This window comes from Salmo salar, chromosome 09 (assembly GCF_965601325.2).
Source record: "Salmo salar chromosome 09, fSalSal1, whole genome shotgun sequence".
NCBI classification, from domain to species: Eukaryota; Metazoa; Chordata; class Actinopteri; order Salmoniformes; family Salmonidae; genus Salmo; species Salmo salar.
The window spans coordinates 160,310,329-160,335,181 of record NC_138299.1 but is presented as its reverse complement, the minus strand read 5'-3'; the positions used below and the strand labels follow the sequence as shown (position 1 = coordinate 160,335,181).

The window sequence follows — 24,853 nt, the reverse complement described above, 5'->3', positions numbered from 1 at the left end:
TTGTTTTGTTGATGTTTGTTTTGTTTTGTTGATGTTTTGTTTTGTTGATGTTTGTTTTGTTGATGTTTGTTTTGTTTTGTTGATGTTTGTTTTGTTTTGTTGATGTTTTGTTTTGTTGATGTTTGTTTTGTTTTGTTGATGTTTGTTTTGTTTTGTTGATGTTTTGTTTTGTTTTGTTGATGTTTGTTTTGTTTTGTTGATGTTTTGTTTTGTTTTGTTGATGTTTGTTTTGTTTTGTTGATGTTTGTTTTGTTGATGTTTGTTTTTGTTTTGTTGATGTTTGTTTTGTTTTGTTGATGTTTGTTTTGTTTTGCTGATGTTTGTTTTGTTTTGTTGATGTTTGTTTTGTTGATGTTTGTTTTGTTTTGTTGATGTTTGTTTTGTTTTGTTGATGTTTGTCTCGTTTTTTTATTTTTTTTACAGCTTTGGCGACAAAGTTCACAAATCAGGGGAACTCACAATCAGTCTTCCCTTTGCTCAATCTTTCCATACCTTTAAGTCCTATCGCTGTTGTAGTCACTGTAGTTTACACCTGTAGTCTCCATTACATGTACTTATTACAGTGACTTTCATCTAATTATATACCTTATAAACCTAAAGTATATTATGTTATATACCTTAAACTTAAAGTATAGTCCTGTTATATACCTTATAAACCTAAAGAATATTATGTTATATACCTTATAAACCTAAAGTATATTATGTTATATACCTTAAACTTAAAGTATAGTCCTGTTATATACCTTATAAACTTAAAGAATAGCCCTGTTATATACCTTATAAACCTAAAGTATACTATGTTATATACCTTATAAACCTAAAGTATATTATGTTATATACCTTAAACTTAAAGTATAGTCCTGTTATATACCTTATAAACTTAAAGTATAGCCCTGTTATATACCTTATAAACCTAAAGTATAGTCCTGTTATATACCTTATAAACCTAAAGTATATTATGTTATATACCTTATAAACCTAAAGTATATTATGTTATATACCTTATAAACCTAAAGAATATTATGTTATATAGCTTATAAACCTAAAGTATATTATGTTATATACCTTATAAACCTAAAGTATATTATGCTATATACCTTATAAAACTAAAGTATATTATGCTATATACCTTATAAAACTAAAGTATATTATGTTATATACCTTAAACCTAAAGTATATTATGTTATATACCTTAAACCTAAATTATATTATGTTATATACCTTATAAACCTAAAGTATAGCCCTGTTATATACCTTATAAACCTAAAGTATATTATGTTATATACCTTATAAACCTAATGTATATTATGTTATATACCTTATAAACCTAAAGTATATTATGTTATATACCTTATAAACCTAAAGTATAGTCCTGTTATATACCTTATAAACTTAAAGTATATTATGTTATATACCTTATAAACCTAAAGTATAGCCCTGTTATATACCTTATAAACCTAAAGTATATTATGTTATATACCTTATAAACCTAAAGTATATTATGTTATATACCTTATAAACTTAAAGTATATTATGCTATATACCTTATAAAACTAAAGTATATTATGCTATATACCTTATAAAACTAAAGTATATTATGTTATATACCTTAAACCTAAAGTATATTATGTTATATACCTTAAACCTAAAGTATATTATGTTATATACCTTATAAACTTAAAGTATATTATGTTATATACCTTATAAACCTAAAGAATATTATGTTATATACCTTAAACCTAAAGTATATTATGTTATATACCTTATAAACTTAAAGAATATTATGTTATATACCTTAAACCTAAAGTATATTATGTTATATACCTTAAACCTAAAGTATATTATGTTATATACCTTATAAACTTAAAGTATATTATGTTATATACCTTATAAACCTAAAGAATATTATGTTATATACCTTAAACCTAAAGTATATTATGTTATATACCTTATAAACTTAAAGAATATTATGTTATATACCTTAAACCTAAAGTATATTATGTTATATACCTTATAAACCTAAAGTATAGCCCTGTTATATACCTTATAAACCTAAAGTATATTATGTTATATACCTTATAAACCTAAAGTATATTATGTTATATACCTTATAAACCTAAAGTATAGTCCTGTTATATACCTTATAAACTTAAAGTATATTATGTTATATACCTTATAAACCTAAAGTATAGCCCTGTTATATACCTTATAAACCTAAAGTATATTATGTTATATACCTTATAAACCTAAAGTATATTATGTTATATACCTTATAAACTTAAAGTATATTATGCTATATACCTTATAAACCTAAAGAATATTATGTTATATAGCTTATAAACCTAAAGTATATTATGTTATATACCTTATAAACCTAAAGTATATTATGCTATATACCTTATAAAACTAAAGTATATTATGCTATATACCTTATAAAACTAAAGTATATTATGTTATATACCTTAAACCTAAAGTATATTATGTTATATACCTTAAACCTAAAGTATATTATGTTATATACCTTATAAACCTAAAGTATAGCCCTGTTATATACCTTATAAACCTAAAGTATATTATGTTATATACCTTATAAACCTAATGTATATTATGTTATATACCTTATAAACCTAAAGTATATTATGTTATATACCTTATAAACCTAAAGTATAGTCCTGTTATATACCTTATAAACTTAAAGTATATTATGTTATATACCTTATAAACCTAAAGTATAGCCCTGTTATATACCTTATAAACCTAAAGTATATTATGTTATATACCTTATAAACCTAAAGTATATTATGTTATATACCTTATAAACTTAAAGTATATTATGCTATATACCTTATAAAACTAAAGTATATTATGCTATATACCTTATAAAACTAAAGTATATTATGTTATATACCTTAAACCTAAAGTATATTATGTTATATACCTTAAACCTAAAGTATATTATGTTATATACCTTATAAACTTAAAGTATATTATGTTATATACCTTATAAACCTAAAGAATATTATGTTATATACCTTAAACCTAAAGTATATTATGTTATATACCTTATAAACTTAAAGAATATTATGTTATATACCTTAAACCTAAAATATATTATGTTATATACCTTAAACCTAAAGTATATTATGTTATATACCTTATAAACTTAAAGTATATTATGTTATATACCTTATAAACCTAAAGAATATTATGTTATATACCTTAAACCTAAAGTATATTATGTTATATACCTTATAAACTTAAAGAATATTATGTTATATACCTTAAACCTAAAGTATATTATGTTATATACCTTATAAACCTAAAGTATAGCCCTGTTATATACCTTATAAACCTAAAGTATATTATGTTATATACCTTATAAACCTAAAGTATATTATGTTATATACCTTATAAACCTAAAGTATAGTCCTGTTATATACCTTATAAACTTAAAGTATATTATGTTATATACCTTATAAACCTAAAGTATAGCCCTGTTATATACCTTATAAACCTAAAGTATATTATGTTATATACCTTATAAACCTAAAGTATATTGTGTTATATACCTTATAAACTTAAAGTATATTATGCTATATACCTTATAAAACTAAAGTATATTATGCTATATACCTTATAAAACTAAAGTATATTATGTTATATACCTTAAACCTAAAGTATATTATGTTATATACCTTAAACCTAAAGTATATTATGTTATATACCTTATAAACTTAAAGTATATTATGTTATATACCTTATAAACCTAAAGAATATTATGTTATATACCTTAAACCTAAAGTATATTATGTTATATACCTTATAAACTTAAAGAATATTATGTTATATACCTTATAAACCTAAAGTATATTATGTTATATACCTTATAAACCTAAAGTATAGTCTTGTTATATACCTTATAAACTTAAAGTATATTATGTTATATACCTTATAAACCTAAAGTATAGCCCTGTTATATACCTTATAAACCTAAAGTATATTATGTTATATACCTTATATTATGTTATATACCTTATAAACTTAAAGTATATTATGTTATATACCTTATAAACCTAAAGTATAGTCCTGTTATATACCTTATAAACTTAAAGTATATTATGTTATATACCTTAAACCTAAAGTATATTATGTTATATACCTTAAACCTAAAGTATATTATGTTATATACCTTATAAACTTAAAGTATATTATGTTATATACCTTATAAACCTAAAGAATATTATGTTATATACCTTAAACCTAAAGTATATTATGTTATATACCTTATAAACTTAAAGTATATTATGTTATATACCTTATAAACCTAAAGTATACTATGTTATATACCTTATAAACCTAAAGTATATTATGTTATATACCTTTTAAACCCAAAGTGGAGCCATGTTATATACCTTATAAACCTTAGAAGGCTCATCTATTCTAATCTTCACAGTGATCTTTCCTGGTACCACTCCAGAGTTTCGGAACCACAAAGTTGTCCAAGTAATATACAAATAAATGAAGAATAAATATGTAGCATTATGAATATACCGTTTTATGGCATTATGTAGAGGCATTAAATAGGTTAAGTTGTATATTGTTTTTTTAGCCGACCAGTAAGGGATATTTAAGGCCTGCTATCCCATTTCCTCTCCTCAGCTGTCAGATGGTCATTACTGAAGGAGCCTCTGTTATCTGATCAGTGGTCAGAAATCAGGGGTAATGGAGCTGACCCCAAAGACTGCTGCTATACCTGGTGTGGAGTGGTGGGCTGGGCCTAGCAGAACCCTACTGCACTACTAACACAGGACTGCATTGACTACATAGAACAGCTCTCCCTTGACGAGATAGAGCTCTCCATTGACTAGATAGAACAGCTCTCCATTGACTAGATAGAACAGCTCTCCATTGACTAGATAGAGCAGCTCTCCCTTGACTAGGTAGAGCAGCTCTCCATTGACAAGGTAGAGGAGCTCTCCATTGACTAGATAAAACAGCTCTCCCTTGACTAGATAGAGCAGCGCTCCATTGACTAGATAGAGGAGCTCTCCCTTGACTAGGTAGAGCAGCTCTCCCTTGACTAGGTAGAGGAGCTCTCCATTGACTAGGTAGAGGAGCTCTCCATTGACTAGGTAGAGGAGCTCTCCATTGACTAGATAGAGCAGCTCTCCCTTGACTAGGTAGAGCAGCTCTCCCTTGACTAGGTAGAGCAGCTCTCCCTTGACTAGGTAGAGCAGCTCTCCCTTGACTAGGTAGAGCAGCTCTCCCTTGGCTAGGTAGAGGAGCTCTCCCTTGGCTAGGTAGAGGAGCTCTCCATTGACTAGATAGAGGAGCTCTCCCTTGACTAGATAGAGCAGCTCTCCCTTGACTAGGTAGAGGAGCTCTCCATTGACTAGGTAGAGCAGCTCTCCCTTGACTAGATAGAGGAGCTCTCCCTTGACTAGATAGATCAGCTCTCCCTTGACTAGATAGAGCAGCTCTCCAATGACTAGGCAGAGCAGCTCTCCAATGACTAGGCAGAGCAGCTCTCCAATGACTAGGTAGAGCAGCTCTCCCTTGACTAGGTAGAGCAGCTCTCCCTTGACTAGGTAGAGCAGCTCTCCCTTGACTAGGTAGAGGAGCTCTCCCTTGACTAGATAGAGGAGCTCTCCCTTGACTAGGTAGAGGAGCTCTCCCTTGACTAGGTAGAGGAGCTCTCCCTTGACTAGGTAGATGAGCTCTCCAATGACTAGGTAGATGAGCTCTCCCTTGACTAGGTAGAGGAGCTCTCCCTTGACTAGGTAGAGGAGCTCTCCCTTGACTAGGTAGAGGAGCTCTCCCTTGACTAGGTAGAGGAGCTCTCCCTTGACTAGGTTGAGCAGCTCCCCATTGACTAGGTAGAGCAGCTCTCCCTTGACTAGGTAGAGCAGCTCTCCAATGACTAGGTAGAGGAGCTCTCCCTTGACTAGGTAGAGGAGCTCTCCCTTGACTAGATAGAGCAGCTCCCCCTTGACTAGATAGAGCAGCTCTCCCTTGACTAGGTAGAGGAGCTCTCCTTTGACTAGGTAGAGGAGCTCTCCCTTGACTAGATAGAGGAGCTCTCCCTTGACTAGGTAGAGCAGCTCCCCATTGACTAGGTAGAGCAGCTCTCCCTTGACTAGGTAGAGCAGCTCCCCATTGTCTAGGTAGAGGAGCTCTCCCTTGACTAGATAGAGGAGCTCTCCAATGACTAGGTAGAGCAGCTCTCCAATGACAAGGTAGAGCAGCTCTCCAGCGGACAGACGCAAAGTTAGCACTAACAGCTTCTTACATGCACAAGCTGCATTTTGGTGAGAAAATAAATGTTATGTTTTAGTATTGCTTAGGATTGCAAAATTCCCAAGTTTTCCCAAAATTCTGTTTGGAAGATTCCCAAAATGAGAAGGGATTTAGCAGGAAATCCAGAATCACGTAAACTGGAATTTTGCAACCCTAGTACTGGTGTATTGGTAGATTTTGTGTTTGACGTTAATGATTGCTTTTCTCTTTTTTTCCTTTCCAGCATGTTGCTGTTTTGTTTCTTAGCCCTTAGCCTTGTTCAGTTCAATCACATTTCCCCAATTCCCCACCCCTTTTAAAATGTTTTTAACCTCAACCACCCATAATTAAAGCATATAGCAGCAATGTAGTTTGCTTTCATTTTTGTGAAATGTAATTTCCCTTTAGGGCACCTACCTACATCAGACAGAAATGGGGATATGGGGGTGCCTTGTCTAGTACCTTCCTACAGTAAACATGGGCATAGAGAGCAGCCTTGTCTAGTACCTAAATAAATCAGAAAATGGGGATATTGATGTACCTTGTCTAGTACATACATCAGACGTAAAGACAGAGAGGGGTGGGCAGAGATGGTATTGGCTGACCCAACTCTCTCCTCCTATAGGCTAGAGATGGTATGGTCTCACCCAACTCTCTCCTCCTATAAGCTAGAGATGGTACAGTCTGACCACACTCTCTCCTCCTATAGGCTGGAGGTTCTGACGTGGAGCGTACCAAGAAGAAGCGAAGGGGGGACCGCTATTCGGTGCAGACATCTCTGATCGTAGCAGCGCTGAAGAAAATGCTTCCTATTGGCCTCAACATGTGTTCCCCTGCTGACCAGGAACTGATTAACCTGGCCAAGATACGCTACAGCCTGGTAGTGGAAGACACACGCACACACGCACACACACACACACACACGCACACACACACGCACAAACACAAACACACACACACACAGAAAAACACAAACAAACACACACTCAGAGATCACACATATTTTGCTTTTTAACTTTGATACCTAATGACTGTCCCCTAACAGAAAGACACAGATGAGGAGGTGAGAGAGTTTCTACAGAACAACATGCATCTGCAGGGCAAGGTGAGTAGCACACCTCCACCTAGATTAGGTTTTGTGCCAAACAATACATTACCTGTATATATACAGTACCAGTCAAAAGTTTGGACACACCTGCTCATTAAATTTTTAAATTTTTTTTTTAAACTATTTTCTACATTGTAGAATAATAGTGAAAACATCAACACTAGGAAATAACACATATGGAATCATGTAGTAACCAAATAAGTGTTAAACAAATCAAAATATATTTTATATATGAGATTCTTCAAAGTAGCCACCCTTTGCCTTGATGACAGCTTTGCACACTCTTGGCATTCTCGCAACCAGCTTCATCTGGAATGCTTTTCCTACAGTCTTGAAGGAGTTCCCACATATGCTGAGCACTTGTTGGATGCTTTTCCTTCACTCTGCAGAACAACTCATCGAAAAACCATCTCAATTGGGTTGAGGTCGGGTGATTGTGGAAGCCAGGTCATCTGATGCAGCACTCCATCACGCTCCTTCTTGGTCAAATAGCCCTTACACAGACTGGAGGTGTGTTTTGGATTATTGTCCTGTTGAAAAACAAATGATAGTCCCACTAAGCGCAAACCAGATGGGATGGCGTATCACTGCAAAATGCTGTGGTAGCCATGCTGGTTAAGTGTGCCTTGAATTCTAAATAAATCACAGACAGTGTCACCAGAAAAGCACCCCTACACCATCACACCTCCTCCTCCATGCTTCATGGTGGGAACCACACATGCGGAGATCATCCGTTCACCTATTCTGCGTCTCACAAAGACACAGCGGTTGGAGCCAAAAATCTCCAGTTTGGACTCATCAGACCAAAGGACAGATTTCCACCAGTCTAATGTCCATTGCTCGTGTTTCTTGGCCCAAGCAAGTCTCTTCTTATTGGTGTCCTTTAGTAGTGGTTTCTTTGCAGCAATTCGACCATGAAAGCCTGATTCACACAGTCTCCTCTGAACAGTTGATGTTGAGATGTGTCTGTTACTTGAACTCTGTGAAGCATTTATTTGGGCTGCAATTTCTGAGGCTGGTAACTCTAAGGAACTTATCCTCTGCAGCAGAGGTAACTCTGGGTCATCCTTTCCCGTGGTGGTCCTCATGAGGGCCAGTTTCATCATAGTGCTTGATGGTTTTTGCGACTGCACTTGAATAAACTTTAAAAGTTCTTGAAATGTTCCGCGTTGACTGACCTTCATGTCTTAAAGTAATGATGGACTGTCGTTTCCCTTTGCTTATTTGAGCTGCTCTTGCCATAATATGGACTTGGTATTGGCTACTTTGAAGAATCTCAAATATAAAATATATTTTGATTTGTTTAACACTTTTTTGGTTACTACGCGATTCCATATGTGTTATTTCATAATTTTGATGTCTTCACTAATATTCTACAATGTAGAAAATAGTAAAAATAAAGTAAAACTTTTCACTGGTACTTATATATATATATATATATGGGATTAGTATTTCAATGTCGTTGGTCTATACTGTGTGTGCTGTGCTGTGCATGTGGTGTCCATGTGGTGTGTTTGTTGACTCTTTGGCTGTGTGTAGGTGGAGGACCCGTCAATGCGCTGGCAGATGGCGCTGTATAAGGAGACGTCAGGGAAGGCTGAGGACGCTGAGGACCCTGAGAAGGTGGTCAAGAGAGTCCAGGAGGTCTCCGCTGTCCTCTACCACATAGAGGTGGTGAGTACTGTATTCACTCACATACACACACACACCTTTCACACCAGAAGTTTTCACGAACTTGTCATCTGTCCAGGGAAACTCTTGACCCTTGTGATAATCTCTCTCCATATATAGAGATTAATATATATATATTAATATAATCTCTATATCTCTCCCCAGACGGAGCACCCGTACAAGTCTAAGAAGATGGTTTGGCACAAGCTGCTTTCTAAACAACGACGCAAAGCTGTTGTGGCCTGCTTCAGGATGTCACCCCTCTACAACATCCCCAGGTAATCACAATCAAACTCTTCACTACTGCATATCTGTGTAGTAATAGGTTAGTGTGCCTTTTTGTTGTGATTTTTGGTCTCATTTCTAAGTAATTTCTCGGTATTTTGTATTTTTCTGGGATAGATCCGACATTTGCCCGAAATAAGTATCAGATCACAATTCATGCGTAATTTCTATTCATGTAACAAAATATCTGATTGGAGGACTTGGAGGAGGAAAAATAGAATAAAACTATTTTAATTCTATTTTTACAGCTATTTGTCATATGACGGCAAGGTACATGTAATGTACAGATTAAATATATATACAGTGCATTCAGGAAGTATTCAGACCCCTTGACTTCTTTTCCACATTTTGTTACTTTACAGCCTTATTCTAAAATGTATTAAATTGTTGTTTTTCCTCATCAATCTACACACAATACCCCATAATGACAAAGCAAAAACAGGTTTTAGAATTTGTTGTTAAAAAAAAAAAACTTTTTGTTTAAGCACCTTTGGCAGCGATTACAGCATTGAGTCTTCTTGGGTATGACGCTACAAGCTGCAGATCCTCTCAAGCTCTGTTAGGTTGGATGGGGAGCGTCGCTGCACAGCTATTTTCAGGTCTTTCCAGAGATGTTCGATCGGGTTCAAGTCCGGGCTCTGGCTGGGCCACTCAAGGACATTCAGAGACTTGTCCCGAAGCCACTCCTGCGTTGTCTTGGCTGTGTGCTTAGGGTTGTTGTCCTGTTGGAAGTTAAACCTTCCCCCCAGTCTGAGGGCCTGAGTGCTCTTGAGCAGGTTTTCATCAAGGATCTCTCTGTACCTTGCTCTGTTTATCTTTCCCTCGATCCTGACTAGTCTCCCAGTCCCTGCTGCTGAAGAACATCCCCACAGCATGATGCTGCCACCACTATGCTTCACCATAGAGATGGTCCCAGGTTTCCTCCTGATGTGACGCTTGGCATTCAGGCCAAAGAGTTCAATCTTGGTTTCATCAGACCAGAGAGTCTTATTTCTCATGGTCTGAGAGTAATTTAGGTGCCTTTTGGCAAACTCCAAGCGGGCTGTCGTGCCTTTTATCTAGGTGTGGCTTCCGTCTGGCCACTCTACCATAAAGGCCTGATTGGTGGAGTTCTGCAGAGATGGTTGTCCTTTTGGAATGTTCTCCTCTCTCTACAGAGGAACTCTGGAGCTTTGTCAGAGTGACCATCGAGTTCATGGTCACCTCCCTGACCAAGGCCCCTCTCTCCAATTGCTCAGTTTGGCCGGGAAGAGTCTTGGCAGTTCCAAACTTCTTCCATTTAAGAATGATGGAGGCCACTGCAGACATTTTTTGGTACCCTTCCCCAGATCTTTGCCTCGACACAATCCTGTCTTGGAGCTCTATGGACAATTTCTTCTACCTCATGGCTTGGTTTTTGCTCTGACATGCATTGTCAACTGTGGGACCTTATAGACACATTTTTGCCTTTCCAAATCACGTCCAATCAATTGAATTTACCACAGGTTGACTCATATCCAGTTGTAGAAACATCTCAAGGATGATCAATGGAAACAGTATGCACATGAGCTCAATTTCTAGTCTCATAGCAAAGGGTCTGAATACTCATGTAATTAAGGCATTTCTGTTTTTTATTTTTAATACATTTGCAAGAATTTCTAAAAACCTGTTTTCACTTTGTCATTATGGAGTATTGTGTGCATCACACAAAAATTGTAAAGCACCCTTTACTTGTTCTACCAGCCGACCAATCAGCTTGCTGCCGGCTCTTAGCAAACAATGTTATTTCTCTGTGAACCAATGAACAACATACTTTCAGCATGCTTATAGAGGGCACTCAACATGCACTGCACTGACACAAAGGACTGATGATTGGCTGAAAGAAATTGATAATAAGAAGATGGAGGGAGCTGTACTGTTAGACTTTAGTGTGGCCTTTGATACACTACATGACCAAAAGTATGTGGACACCTGCTCTTTGAACATCTCATTCCAAAAATCATGGGCATTAATATGGAGTTGGTCCCCCCTTTGCTGCTATAACAGCCTCCACTCTTCTGGGAAGGCTTTCCACTAGATGTTGGAACATTGCTGCGGGGACTTGCTTCCATTCAGCCACAAGAGCATTAGTGAAGTCGGGCACTGATGTTGGGCGATTAGGCCTGGCTCGCAGTCGGCGTTCCAATTCATAATTCATCCCAAAGGTGTTTGATGGGGTTGAGGTCAGGGTTCCGTGCAGGCCTGTCAAGTTCTGCCACACTGATCTCAACAATCCATTTCTGTATGGACCTCGCTTTGTGCACGGGGGCATTGTCATGCTGAAACAGGAAAGGTCTTTTCCCAAACTGTTTACACCAAGTTGGAAGCACAGAATCATCTAGAATGCCATCGCGTTAAGAACTAAGGGTCCTAGTCCGAACCATGAAAAACAGCCCCAGACCATTATTCCTCCTCCACCAAACTTTACAGTTAGCACTATACATTTGGGCAGGTAGCGTTCTCCTGGCATCTGCCAAACCCAGATTAGTCCGTCGGACTGACAGATGGTGAAGCGTGATTCATAACTCCAGAGAATGCGTTTCCACTGCTCCAGACTCCAATGGCGGCGAGCTTTACACCACTCCAGCCAACGCTTGGCATTGCACATGGTGATCTTAGGTTTGTGTGCGGCTGCTCGGCCATGGAAACAGTTATTGTGCTGACGTTGCCTCCACTCGGTACTGAGTGTTGCAACTTAGTGGCCTACCACTTCCCAACTGAGCCGTTGTTGCTCCTAGACATTTCCACTTCACAATAACAGCACGTACAGTTGACCATGGTAGCTCTAACAGGGCAGAAATTTGACGAACTTGTAACGATATAGGGTGAGACCCAGATGCAGACACGGGAGGCAGATGGTTTGAGTCTCTGATATTTATTATAATCCTAGGGGCAGGCAAGAGATAGGTCATGGACATGCAAAATATCATAAACCAGGTCAGAGTCCAGGAGGTACAGAGTGGCAGGAAGGCTCGAGGTCAGGGCAGGCAGAATGGTCAGGCAGGCGGGCTCAGAGTCAGGACAGGCGAGGGTCAAAACCGGGAGGACTAGAAAAACGGAGATAAGGAAAAAGCAGGAGCACGAAAAAACACGCTGGTTGACTTGACAAGACGAACTGGCAACAGACAAACAGAGAACACAGGAATAAATACCCAGGGACTAATCGGGAAAACAGGTGACACCTGGAAATGGGTGGAGACAATCACAAAGACAGGTGAAACAGATCACGGCGTGACAGAACTGACTTGTTGGAAAGTTGGCATCCTATGACGGTGCCACGTTGAAAGTCACTGAGCTCTTCAGCAAGGCCATTCTACTGCCAATGCTTGTTTAAGGAGATTGCATGGCTGTGTGCTCGATTTTATACACCTGCCAGCAACGGATGTGGCTAAAATAGCCAAATCCACTCATTTGAAGGGGTGGCCACATACTCTTGTGTATGTATATATATATATATATATATATATATATATATATAGTGTAACATGATTTTTTGTTGACGCTTGGTATGCGGTGTAACTTCCTTTGTTGTCACTTCCTGTTCTCTCCAACAGGCACCGGGGGTCCAACATGTTCCTGAATGGGTACAAAAGGAACTGGCTGCAGACTGAAGGATACCAGTTTGAAGACCGCATGATCGACGACTTGTCTGTGAGGGCTTTTCTCCTCGGCTGTGTTGTTTTATATTAGCAACAGTACTCCGTAGAAAATATAGTAATAATTGTATACTACTATATACTGTATTATTGTCATCTTTGTGAGTCTTCGGCATCTTTCTGTAAGGATTTTGTGTTTGTGTGTGTGTGTGTGTGTGTGTGTGTGTGTGTGTGTGTGTGTGTGTGTGTGTGTGTGTGTGTGTGTGTGTGTGTGTGTGTGTGTGTGTGTGTGTGTGTGTGTGTAGAAAGCCATGGAGGAGGAGGAGCTGGGAGAGGAGGGAGAGGAGGAGGCAGAAACTAAACCCGACCCTCTGCATCAGCTCATCCTACACTTCAGCCGGACTGCTCTCACAGAGAAGAGGTGAGGCCACCTCCCTCCCTCCCTCCCTCCCTCCCTCCCTCCCTCCCTCCCTCCCTCCCTCCCTCCCTCCCTCCCTCAACCTGTCACTACAAACGGAGACAAGGGAGAGAAGGAGGAGCATGTCTGTTGTTGACCTATAATCAATTATTCATATCCAACGACTTCTGTATGTAAAACAGTCAAAACCTTCACTTAAGTGTTTCTCAGTTTGTTTGATGGCTAAACATTGTCCTGTTTTCTCTGTTGTTGCAGCAAACTGGAAGTAGACTACTTATACATGGCTTATGCTGATATTATGGCCAAGGTAACATACTGGTTCCCTACTAGATTTGAACTTAATCTCGTGTGCTGTGTTGTATTAGACGTGCTGCTAACTCTCCACCTTCTCTTCTACTTCTATTTCTCTCTTACTCACTCTTTCCTTCTCTCTCTCCCCCCTCTCCCCTCTCCCTTCTGCCCGCTCTCTCTCTCCACTCTCCCTTCTCCCCACTCTCTCTCTCACCACTCTCTCTCTCTCCCCTCTCCCTTCTCCCCACTCTCTCTCTCTCCCCACTCTCTCTCTCCCCCCTCTCCCCTCTCCCTTCTGCCCCATCTCCCTTCTCCCCACTCTCTCTCTCTCTCTCCTCTCCCTTCTGCCCCATCTCCCTCCTCCCCACTCTCTCTCTCTCTCTCTCTCTCCCCTCTCCCTTCTCCCCCATCTCCCTTCTCCCCACTCTCTCTCTCCCCTCTCCCTTCTCCCCACTCTCTCTCCCCCATCTCCCTTCTCCCCACTCTCTCTCTCACCACTCTCTCTCTCACCACTCTCCCTTCTCCCCACTCTCTCTCTCCCCGCTCTCTCTCCCCTCTCCCTTCTCCCCTCTCTCTCTCTCTCTCCCTCCCCCTTTTACTCTCCCCCTCTCTCTTTCTCTCCCCTTCTCTCTCCAGAGTTGCCACATCGGTGAGGAAGAGGAGGGGGAAGAGGAGGAGGCCTTTGAAGTGACCCAGACTGAGATGGTATGATGGGAAGGGGGGGCCGAGGGGGGGGGGCATGCTTTGCAGCAGAGCCGGTTACTCTCTCACGCACGCACACAACTCCCCAAGTGTCACACACAGTCTTCTCTTCCAGTCTTCTCTGTCCGTTCCATCTCTCTATCGATCCCTCTATTCCTCACACAATTACCAGACCTGTTTATCTCAAGCCTACTTTGGTGGACTGATTTGTGCATTCCTTAGCTTGACTGCTGTGTGCGTCTCTGTTTTGGAATGTAATAATAGTCTGTTTCTACAGTGCACGAAGATGGTGCAATGAAAGACAACAAAACAGGAACAGAAAAAATATTACAATTTGTTCTGTAAGATTGATAACTATTATCACTAGACCTGTAGAATGATAATAACTATTATCACTAGACCTGTAGAATGATAACTATTATCACTAGACCTGTAGAATGATAATAACTATTATCACTAGACCTGTAGAATGATAACTATTATCACTAGACCTGTAGAATGATAACTATTATCACTAGACCTGTAGAATGATAACTATTATCACTAGACCTGTAGAATGATAACTATTATCACTAGACCTGTAGAATGATAACTATTATCACTAGACCTGTAGAATGATAATAACTATTATCACTAGACCTGTAGAATGATAACTATTATCACTAGACCTGTAGAATGATAATAACTATTATCACTAGACCTGTAGAATGATAATAACTATTATCACTAGACCTGTAGAATGATAACTATTATCACTAGACCTGTAGAATGATAACTATTATCACTAGACCTGTAGAATGATAACTATTATCACTAGACCTGTAGAATGATAACTATTATCACTAGACCTGTAGAATGATGATAACTATTATCACTAGACCTGTAGAATGATGATAACTATTATCACTAGACCTGTAGAATGATAACTACTATCACTAGACCTGTAGAATGATAACTATTATCACTAGACCTGTAGAATGATAACTATTATCACTAGACCTGTAGAATGATAACTATTATCACTAGACCTGTAGAATGATAATAACTATTATCACCAGACCTGTAGAATGATAATAACTATTATCACTAGACCTGTAGAATGATAACTACTATCACTAGACCTGTAGAATGATAATAACTATTATCACTAGACCTGTAGAATGATAATAACTATTATCACTAGACCTGTAGAATGATAACTATTATCACTAGACCTGTAGAATGATAACTACTATCACTAGACCTGTAGAATGATAATAACTATTATCACTAGACCTGTAGAATGATAATAACTATTATCACTAGACCTGTAGAATGATAACTATTATCACTAGACCTGTAGAATGATAACTATTATCACTAGACCTGTAGAATGATAATAACTATTATCACTAGACCTGTAGAATGATAACTATTATCACTAGACCTGTAGAATGATAATAACTATTATCACTAGACCTGTAGAATGATAACTATTATCACTAGACCTGTAGAATGATAATACCTATTATCACTAGACCTGTAGAATGATAACTATTATCACTAGACCTGTAGAATGATAACTATTATCACTAGACCTGTAGAATGATGATAACTATTATCACTAGACCTGTAGAATGATAACTATTATCACTAGACCTGTAGAATGATAACTATTATCACTAGACCTGTAGAATGATAACTATTATCACTAGACCTGTAGAATGATAACTATTATCACTAGACCTGTAGAATGATAACTATTATCACTAGACCTGTAGAATGATGATAACTATTATCACTAGACCTGTAGAATGATAACTATTATCACTAGACCTGTAGAATGATAACTATTATCACTAGACCTGTAGAATGATGATAACTATTATCACTAGACCTGTAGAATGATAATAACTATTATCACTAGACCTGTAGAATGATAACTATTATCACTAGACCTGTAGAATGATAACTATTATCACTAGACCTGTAGAATGATAACTATTATCACTAGACCTGTAGAATGATAACTATTATCACTAGACCTGTAGAATGATGATAACTATTATCACTAGACCTGTAGAATGATGATAACTATTATCACTAGACCTGTAGAATGATGATAACTATTATCACTAGACCTGTAGAATGATAACTATTATCACTAGACCTGTAGAATGATAACTATTATCACTAGACCTGTAGAATGATAATAACTATTATCACTAGACCTGTAGAATGATAATAACTATTATCACTAGACCTGTAGAATGATAACTATTATCACTAGACCTGTAGAATGATAACTATTATCACTAGACCTGTAGAATGATAATAACTATTATCACTAGACCTGTAGAATGATAATAACTATTATCACTAGACCTGTAGAATGATAACTATTATCACTAGACCTGTAGAATGATAACTATTATCACTAGACCTGTAGAATGATAATAACTATTATCACCAGACCTGTAGAATGATAATAACTATTATCACTAGACCTGTAGAATGATAATAACTATTATCACTAGACCTGTAGAATGATAACTATTATCACTAGACCTGTAGAATGATAACTATTATCACCAGACCTGTAGAATGATAATAACTATTATCACTAGACCTGTAGAATGATAACTATTATCACTAGACCTGTAGAATGATAACTATTATCACTAGACCTGTAGAATGATAACTATTATCACTAGACCTGTAGAATGATAACTATTATCACTAGACCTGTAGAATGATAACTATTATCACTAGACCTGTAGAATGATAACTATTATCACTAGACCTGTAGAATGATAACTACTATCACTAGACCTGTAGAATGATAACTATTATCACTAGACCTGTAGAATGATAATAACTATTATCACTAGACCTGTAGAATGATAATAACTATTATCACTAGACCTGTAGAATGATAACTATTATCACTAGACCTGTAGAATGACAACTATTATCACCAGACCTGTAGAATGATAATAACTATTATCACCAGACCTGTAGAATGATAACTATTATCACTAGACCTGTAGAATGATAACTATTATCACTAGACCTGTAGAATGATAACTATTATCACTAGACCTGTAGAATGATAACTATTATCACTAGACCTGTAGAATGATAATAACTATTATCACTAGACCTGTAGAATGATAATAACTATTATCACTAGACCTGTAGAATGATAATAACTATTATCACTAGACCTGTAGAATGATAATAACTATTATCACTAGACCTGTAGAATGATAATAACTATTATCACTAGACCTGTAGAATGATAATAACTATTATCACTAGACCTGTAGAATGATAATAACTATTATCACTAGACCTGTAGAATGATGATAACTATTATCACTAGACCTGTAGAATGATGATAACTATTATCACTAGACCTGTAGAATGATGATAACTATTATCACTAGACCTGTAGAATGATGATAACTATTATCACTAGACCTGTAGAATGATAACTATTATCACTAGACCTGTAGAATGATAACTATTATCACTAGACCTGTAGAATGATAATAACTACTATCACTAGACCTGTAGAATGATAACTATTATCACTAGACCTGTAGAATGATAACTAGTATCACTAGACCTGTAGAATGATGATAACTATTATCACTAGACCTGTAGAATGATGATAACTATTATCACTAGACCTGTAGAATGATAACTATTATCACTAGACCTGTAGAATGATAACTATTATCACTAGACCTGTAGAATGATAATAACTACTATCACTAGACCTGTAGAATGATAACTATTATCACTAGACCTGTAGAATGATAACTATTATCACTAGACCTGTAGAATGATAACTATTATCACTAGACCTGTAGAATGATAATAACTATTATCACTAGACCTGTAGAATGATAATAACTATTATCACTAGACCTGTAGAATGATAACTATTATCACTAGACCTGTAGAATGATAATAACTATTATCACTAGACCTGTAGAATGATAACTATTATCACTAGACCTGTAGAATGATAACTATTATCACTAGACCTGTAGAATGATAACTATTATCACTAGACCTGTAGAATGATAATAACTATTATCACTAGACCTGTAGAATGATGATAACTATTATCACTAGACCTGTAGAATGATAACTATTATCACTAGACCTGTAGAATGATAACTATTATCACTAGACCTGTAGAATGATGATAACTATTATCACTAGACCTGTAGAATGATAACTATTATCACTAGACCTGTAGAATGATAACTATTATCACTAGACCTGTAGAATGATAACTATTATCACTAGACCTGTAGAATGATAACTATTATCACTAGACCTGTAGAATGATAATAACTATTATCACTAGACCTGTAGAATGATGATAACTATTATCACTAGACCTGTAGAATGATGATAACTATTATCACTAGACCTGTAGAATGATGATAACTATTATCACTAGACCTGTAGAATGATAACTATTATCACTAGACCTGTAGAATGATGATAGCTATTATCACTAGACCTGTAGAATGATGATAACTATTATCACTAGACCTGTAGAATGATGATAACTATTATCACTAGACCTGTAGAATGATGATAACTATTATCACTAGACCTGTAGAATGATAACTATTATCACTAGACCTGTAGAATGATAATAACTACTATCACTAGACCTGTAGAATGATAACTATTATCACTAGACCTGTAGAATGATAACTATTATCACTAGACCTGTAGAATGATAACTATTATCACCAGACCTGTAGAATGATAATAACTATTATCACTAGACCTGTAGAATGATAATAACTACTATCACTAGACCTGTAGAATGATAACTATTATCACTAGACCTGTAGAATGATAACTATTATCACTAGACCTGTAGAATGATAATAACTATTATCACTAGACCTGTAGAATGATAATAACTATTATCACTAGACCTGTAGAATGATAACTATTATCACTAGACCTGTAGAATGATAATAACTATTATCACTAGACCTGTAGAATGATAATAACTATTATCACTAGACCTGTAGAATGATAACTATTATCACTAGACCTGTAGAATGATAATAACTTTTATCACTAATAAACTCTGTGTCTTAATGGAAGTGTGTGTGAGTGTGTGAGTCCATGCGTGCTGTGTGAGAGATCCGAGACAGAGTGCGTGGGACTGTGCAGACCTGGTCGACAGAGTTACAACCTCCCTCCCTCCCTCCCTCCCTCCCTCCCTCCCTCCCTCCCTCCCTCCCTCCCTCCCTCCCTCCCTCCCTTCCTCCCTGTCTGTCTGTCTGTCTGTCTGTCTGTCTGTCTGTCTGTCTGTCTGTCTGTCTGTCTGTCTGTCTGTCTGTCTGTCTGTCTGTCTGTCCTACAGGAGAAGGAGATGGAGAAGCAGAGGCTCCTGTATCAGCAGTCCCGTCTCCACAACAGAGGAGCTGCAGAGATGGTGCTGCAGATGATCAGTGCCTGCAGAGGTACAGGGCTCAGACCCAGACACACACCACTTACCCAGACCAAACCCACTTACCCAGACCAGACCCAGTCCAGACACACTTACCCAGACCAGACCCAGACCAAACCCACTTACCCAGACCAAACCCAGACCAGACCCACTTACCCAGACCAGACCCAGTCCAGACACACTTACCCAGACCAAACCCAGACCAGACCCACTTAACCAGACCAGACCCAGACCAAACCCACTTACCCAGAACAGACCCACTTACTGAGACAAGACCAGTGTCCCAGAGTTTTATCAGCACCTGTTTGTAAAGATGATGACAGTACTTTGGACCTGTGGAGGGAGTGTGTACACTACATTAGAGGGGTGTTGGCAGGGTGTACACTACATTAGAGGGGTGTTGGCAGGGTGTACACTACATTAGAGGGGTGTTGGTAGTGTGTACACTACATTAGAGGGGTGTTGGCAGGGTGTACACTACATTAGAGGGGTGTTGGCAGGGTGTACACTACATTAGAGGGGTGTTGGCAGGGTGTACACTACATTAGAGGGGTGTTGGCAGGGTGTACACTACATTAGAGGGGTGTTGGCAGGGTGTACACTACATTAGAGGGGTGTTGGCAGGGTGTACACTACATTAGAGGGGTGTTGGCAGGGTGTACACTACATTAGAGGGGTGTTGGCAGGGTGTACACTACATTAGAGGGGTGTTGGCAGGGTGTACACTACATTAGAGGGGTGTTGGTAGTGTGTACACTACATTAGAGGGGTGTTGGCAGGGTGTACACTACATTAGAGGGGTGTTGGTAGTGTGTACACTACATTAGAGGGGTGTTGGCAGGGTGTACACTACATTAGAGGGGTGTTGGTAGTGTGTACACTACATTAGAGGGGTGTTGGCAGGGTGTACACTACATTAGAGGGGTGTTGGCAGGGTGTACACTACATTAGAGGGGTGTTGGCAGGGTGTACACTACATTAGAGGGGTGTTGGTAGTGTGTACACTACATTAGAGGGGTGTTGGCAGGGTGTACACTACATTAGAGGGGTGTTGGTAGTGTGTACACTACATTAGAGGGGTGTTGGCAGGGTGTACACTACATTAGAGGGGTGTTGGCAGGGTGTACACTACATTAGAGGGGTGTTGGCAGGGTGTACACTACATTAGAGGGGTGTTGGCAGGGTGTACACTACATTAGAGGGGTGTTGGTAGGGTGTACACTACATTAGAGGGGTGTTGGCAGGGTGTACACTACATTAGAGGGGTGTTGGCAGGGTGTACACTACATTAGAGGGGTGTTGGCAGGGTGTACACTACATTAGAGGGGTGTTGGCAGGGTGTACACTACATTAGAGGGGTGTTGGCAGGGTGTACACTACATTAGAGGGGTGTTGGCAGGGTGTACACTACATTAGAGGGGTGTTGGTAGTGTGTACACTACATTAGAGGTGTGTTGGCAGGGTGTACACTACATTAGAGGGGTGTTGGCAGGGTGTACACTACATTAGAGGGGTGTTGGCAGGGTGTACACTACATTAGAGGGGTGTTGGTAGTGTGTACACTACATTAGAGGTGTGTTGGCAGGGTGTACACTACATTAGAGGGGTGTTGGCAGGGTGTACACTACATTAGAGGGGTGTTGGCAGGGTGTACACTACATTAGAGGGGTGTTGGCAGGGTGTACACTACATTAGAGGGGTGTTGGTAGTGTGTACACTACATTAGAGGTGTGTTGGCAGGGTGTACACTACATTAGAGGGGTGTTGGCAGGGTGTACACTACATTTGATCTCTCTGTCTCAGGTGAGACTGGGGCCATGGTATCCTCCACCCTCAAGCTGGGCATCTCTATCCTCAACACAGGCAACTGTGACGTACAACAGGTGAGTTCTGTCCGATTGTCATCTACCTGGTTCACCTGGACAGTCGAAAGCAAAAAGAGGTTTAACTCAGAAAACTGACGTGCCTGCAGCACTCCAGGACCAAGGCTGACTACCCCTTCTGTCTTAGACCAGGGGTACTAACTAAAACTACCCCTTCTGTATTAGACCAGGGGTACTAACTAAAACTACCCCTTCTGTATTAGACCAGGGGTACTAACTAAAACTACCCCTTCTGTCTTAGACCAGGGGTACTAACTAAAACTACCCCTTCTGTATTAGACCAGGGGTACTAACTAAAACTACCCCTTCTGTCTTAGACCAGGGGTACTAACTAAAACTACCCCTTCTGTATTAGACCAGGGGTACTAACTAAAACTACCCCTTCTGTATTAGACCAGGGGTACTAACTATAACTACCCCTTCTGTATTAGACCATGGGGTACTAACTAAAACTACCCCTTCTGTATTAGACCAGGGGTACTAATTAAAACTACCCCTTCTGTATTAGACCAGGGGTACTAACTAAAACTACCCCTTCTGTATTAGACCAGGGGTACTAACTAAAACTACCTCTGTTGTATTAGACCAGGGGGACTAACTAAAACTACCCCTTCTGTATTAGACCAGGGGTACTAACTAAAACTACCCCTTCTGTATTAGACCAGGGGTACTAACTAAAACTATCCCTTCTGTATTAGACCAGGGGTACTAACTAAAACTATCCCTTCTGTATTAGACCAGGGGTACTAACTAAAACTACCCCTTCTGTATTAGACCAGGGGTACTAACTAAAACTACCCCTGTTGTACTAGAACAGGGGTACTAACTATAACTACCCCTTCTGTATTAGACCAGGGGTACTAACTACTATTTCAGAAGGCCCGGTCACATACTGTGCATTCGGAAAGTATTCAAACTTTTTCCCCATTTTGTTACGTTACAGCCTTATTCTAAATTGGATTCAATTGCTTTTTTTACTCATCAATCTACACACAATAACTCACAATAACACATAATGACAAACTAAAAACAGGTTTTTAGACATTTTTACAAATGTATTAAAAATGAACTAACGGAAATATCACATTTACATAAGTATTCAGACCATTTACTCAGTACTTTGTTGAAGCAGCTTTGACAGTATTTACAGCCTGGAGTCTTCTTGGTTATGATGCTACAAGCTTGGAACACCTGTATTTGGGGAGTTTCTCCCATTCTTCTCTGCAGATCCTCTCAAGCTCTGTCAGGTTGGATGGTGAGTGTTGCTGCACAGCTATTTTCAGGTCTCACCAGAGATGTTGGATCGGGTTCAAGTCCGGGCTCTGGCTGGGCCACTCAAGGACATTCAGAGACTTGTCCCGAAGCCACTCCTGTGTTGTCTTGGCTGTGTGCTTAGGTTTGTTGTCCTGTTGGAAGGTGAACCTTCACCCCAGTCTGAGGTCCTGAGCGCTCTTGAGCAGGTTTTCATCAAGGATCTCTCTGTACTCCGTTCATCTTTCCCTCGATCCTGACTAGTCTCCCTGACGCTGACAAACATCCCCACAGCATGATGCTGCCACCACAATGCTTCAACGTAGCGATGGTGCCAGGTTTAAAATAATTAAATACATTTTAGAATAAGGCTGTAACGTAACAAAATGTGGAAAAATTCAAGGGACCTGAATACTTTCCAAATTCACTGAACATGCCCCCACTGGTGAAAGATCCAGATGGATATTGTCTTTTCCAGCATAGTAACAAACCCTCACCTCACAACCCATGTGACTCAAAACTGTTCAATGTATTCACACCACTCTTGTTGGCAGTGAGAAAAACTGTTTACGTTATAAGAACCTGTTAAACTCCGACGCACTCTGGAGACATTTTCTAAGCAACAACAGAAAATGTAAACTACCTTCAAATATATTTAGATTTCAAAACTATTCTAAGTCCTAAGTCCTACCAACATGCTATGTTAGAAAGGTAAGAACAATGAGATTCTGATACAGGTGACACAAACAACACGGCTATTACAGAGCGAACAATCACAGGCAAAGAAAAGCAACAAAATAAATCCATAAAACATATATTTTTATTGGGGGACGGTGCGTTTGGTTGCCACATTGTCCCCATGTTGGGGAATAAGATATTTGAAAGTCTTTTGTTTTGTTTTGTTTTGAAATAAAGTATATGTCACCAATTACTATTCCAAAATGATTTAAAAAATATATAATTAAATGTTTTTGTCATATTTGTCAAATTGTCATACTTGGGCCACTTGTAACCAGATGTGTCTGGTTTGATCTGTGGGAAAATGGCTGTAAGGATTTTCAAGACTGACATCTTAAAAATGACCCCCTATTGATCAGTACTTTCAAAGTTATTATTTTATTTTTTATAACACACAGACAAGCAAGGACACGTCCAACTGCCTTTCCAATACATTTTTCCCCCATTGAAAATGAGTGTGAAAGATCAACGGTGCGTTTGGAGAATTGGGCGGCAGCGTAGCCTAGTGGTTAGAGCGTTGGACTAGTAACCAGCAGGGAGCCTAGTGGTTAGAGCGTTGGACTAGTAACCAGCAGGTAGCCTGGTGGTTAGAGCGTTGGACTAGTAACCAGCAGGTAGCCTAGTGGTTAGAGTGTTGGACTAGTAACCAGCAGGTAGCCTAGTGGTTAGAGCGTTGGACTAGTAACCAGCAGGTAGCCTGGTGGTTAGAGCGTTGGACTAGTAACCAGCAGGTAGTCTAGTGGTTAGAGCGTTGGACTAGTAACCAGCAGGTAGCCTGGTGGTTAGAGCGTTGGACTAGTAACCAGCAGGTAGCCTAGTGGTTAGAGCGTTGGACTAGTAACCAGCAGGTAGCCTAGTGGTTAGAGCATTGGACTAGTAACCAGCAGGTAGCCTAGTGGTTAGAGCGTTGGACTAGTAGCCAGCAGGTAGCCTAGTGGTTAGAGCGTTGGACTAGTAGCCAGCAGGTAGCCTAGTGGTTAGAGCGTTGGACTAGTAACCAGCAGGTAGCCTAGTGGTTAGAGCGTTGGACTAGTAGCCAGCAGGTAGCCTGGTGGTTAGAGCGTTGGACTAGTAGCCAGCAGGTAGCCTGGTGGTTAGAGCGTTGGACTAGTAGCCAGCAGGTAGCCTAGTGGTTAGAGT

General features: G+C 38.7%; 1 protein-coding gene across 1 annotated transcript in view; it reads left to right on the top strand.

Moving 5' to 3' along the window:
• ryr1b (ryanodine receptor 1b (skeletal)) overlaps window positions 1–24,853 on the top strand; it is a 274,065-nt gene that overhangs the window by 180,746 nt on the left and 68,466 nt on the right. Inside the window, 10 exon segments of the mRNA XM_082956507.1 lie at window positions 6,986–7,156; window positions 7,322–7,381; window positions 8,924–9,058; window positions 9,221–9,333; window positions 12,913–13,009; window positions 13,260–13,375; window positions 13,628–13,679; window positions 14,300–14,368; window positions 19,755–19,854; window positions 21,645–21,724. Of these exon segments, the coding sequence (XP_082812633.1) occupies window positions 6,986–7,156; window positions 7,322–7,381; window positions 8,924–9,058; window positions 9,221–9,333; window positions 12,913–13,009; window positions 13,260–13,375; window positions 13,628–13,679; window positions 14,300–14,368; window positions 19,755–19,854; window positions 21,645–21,724 (993 nt within the window).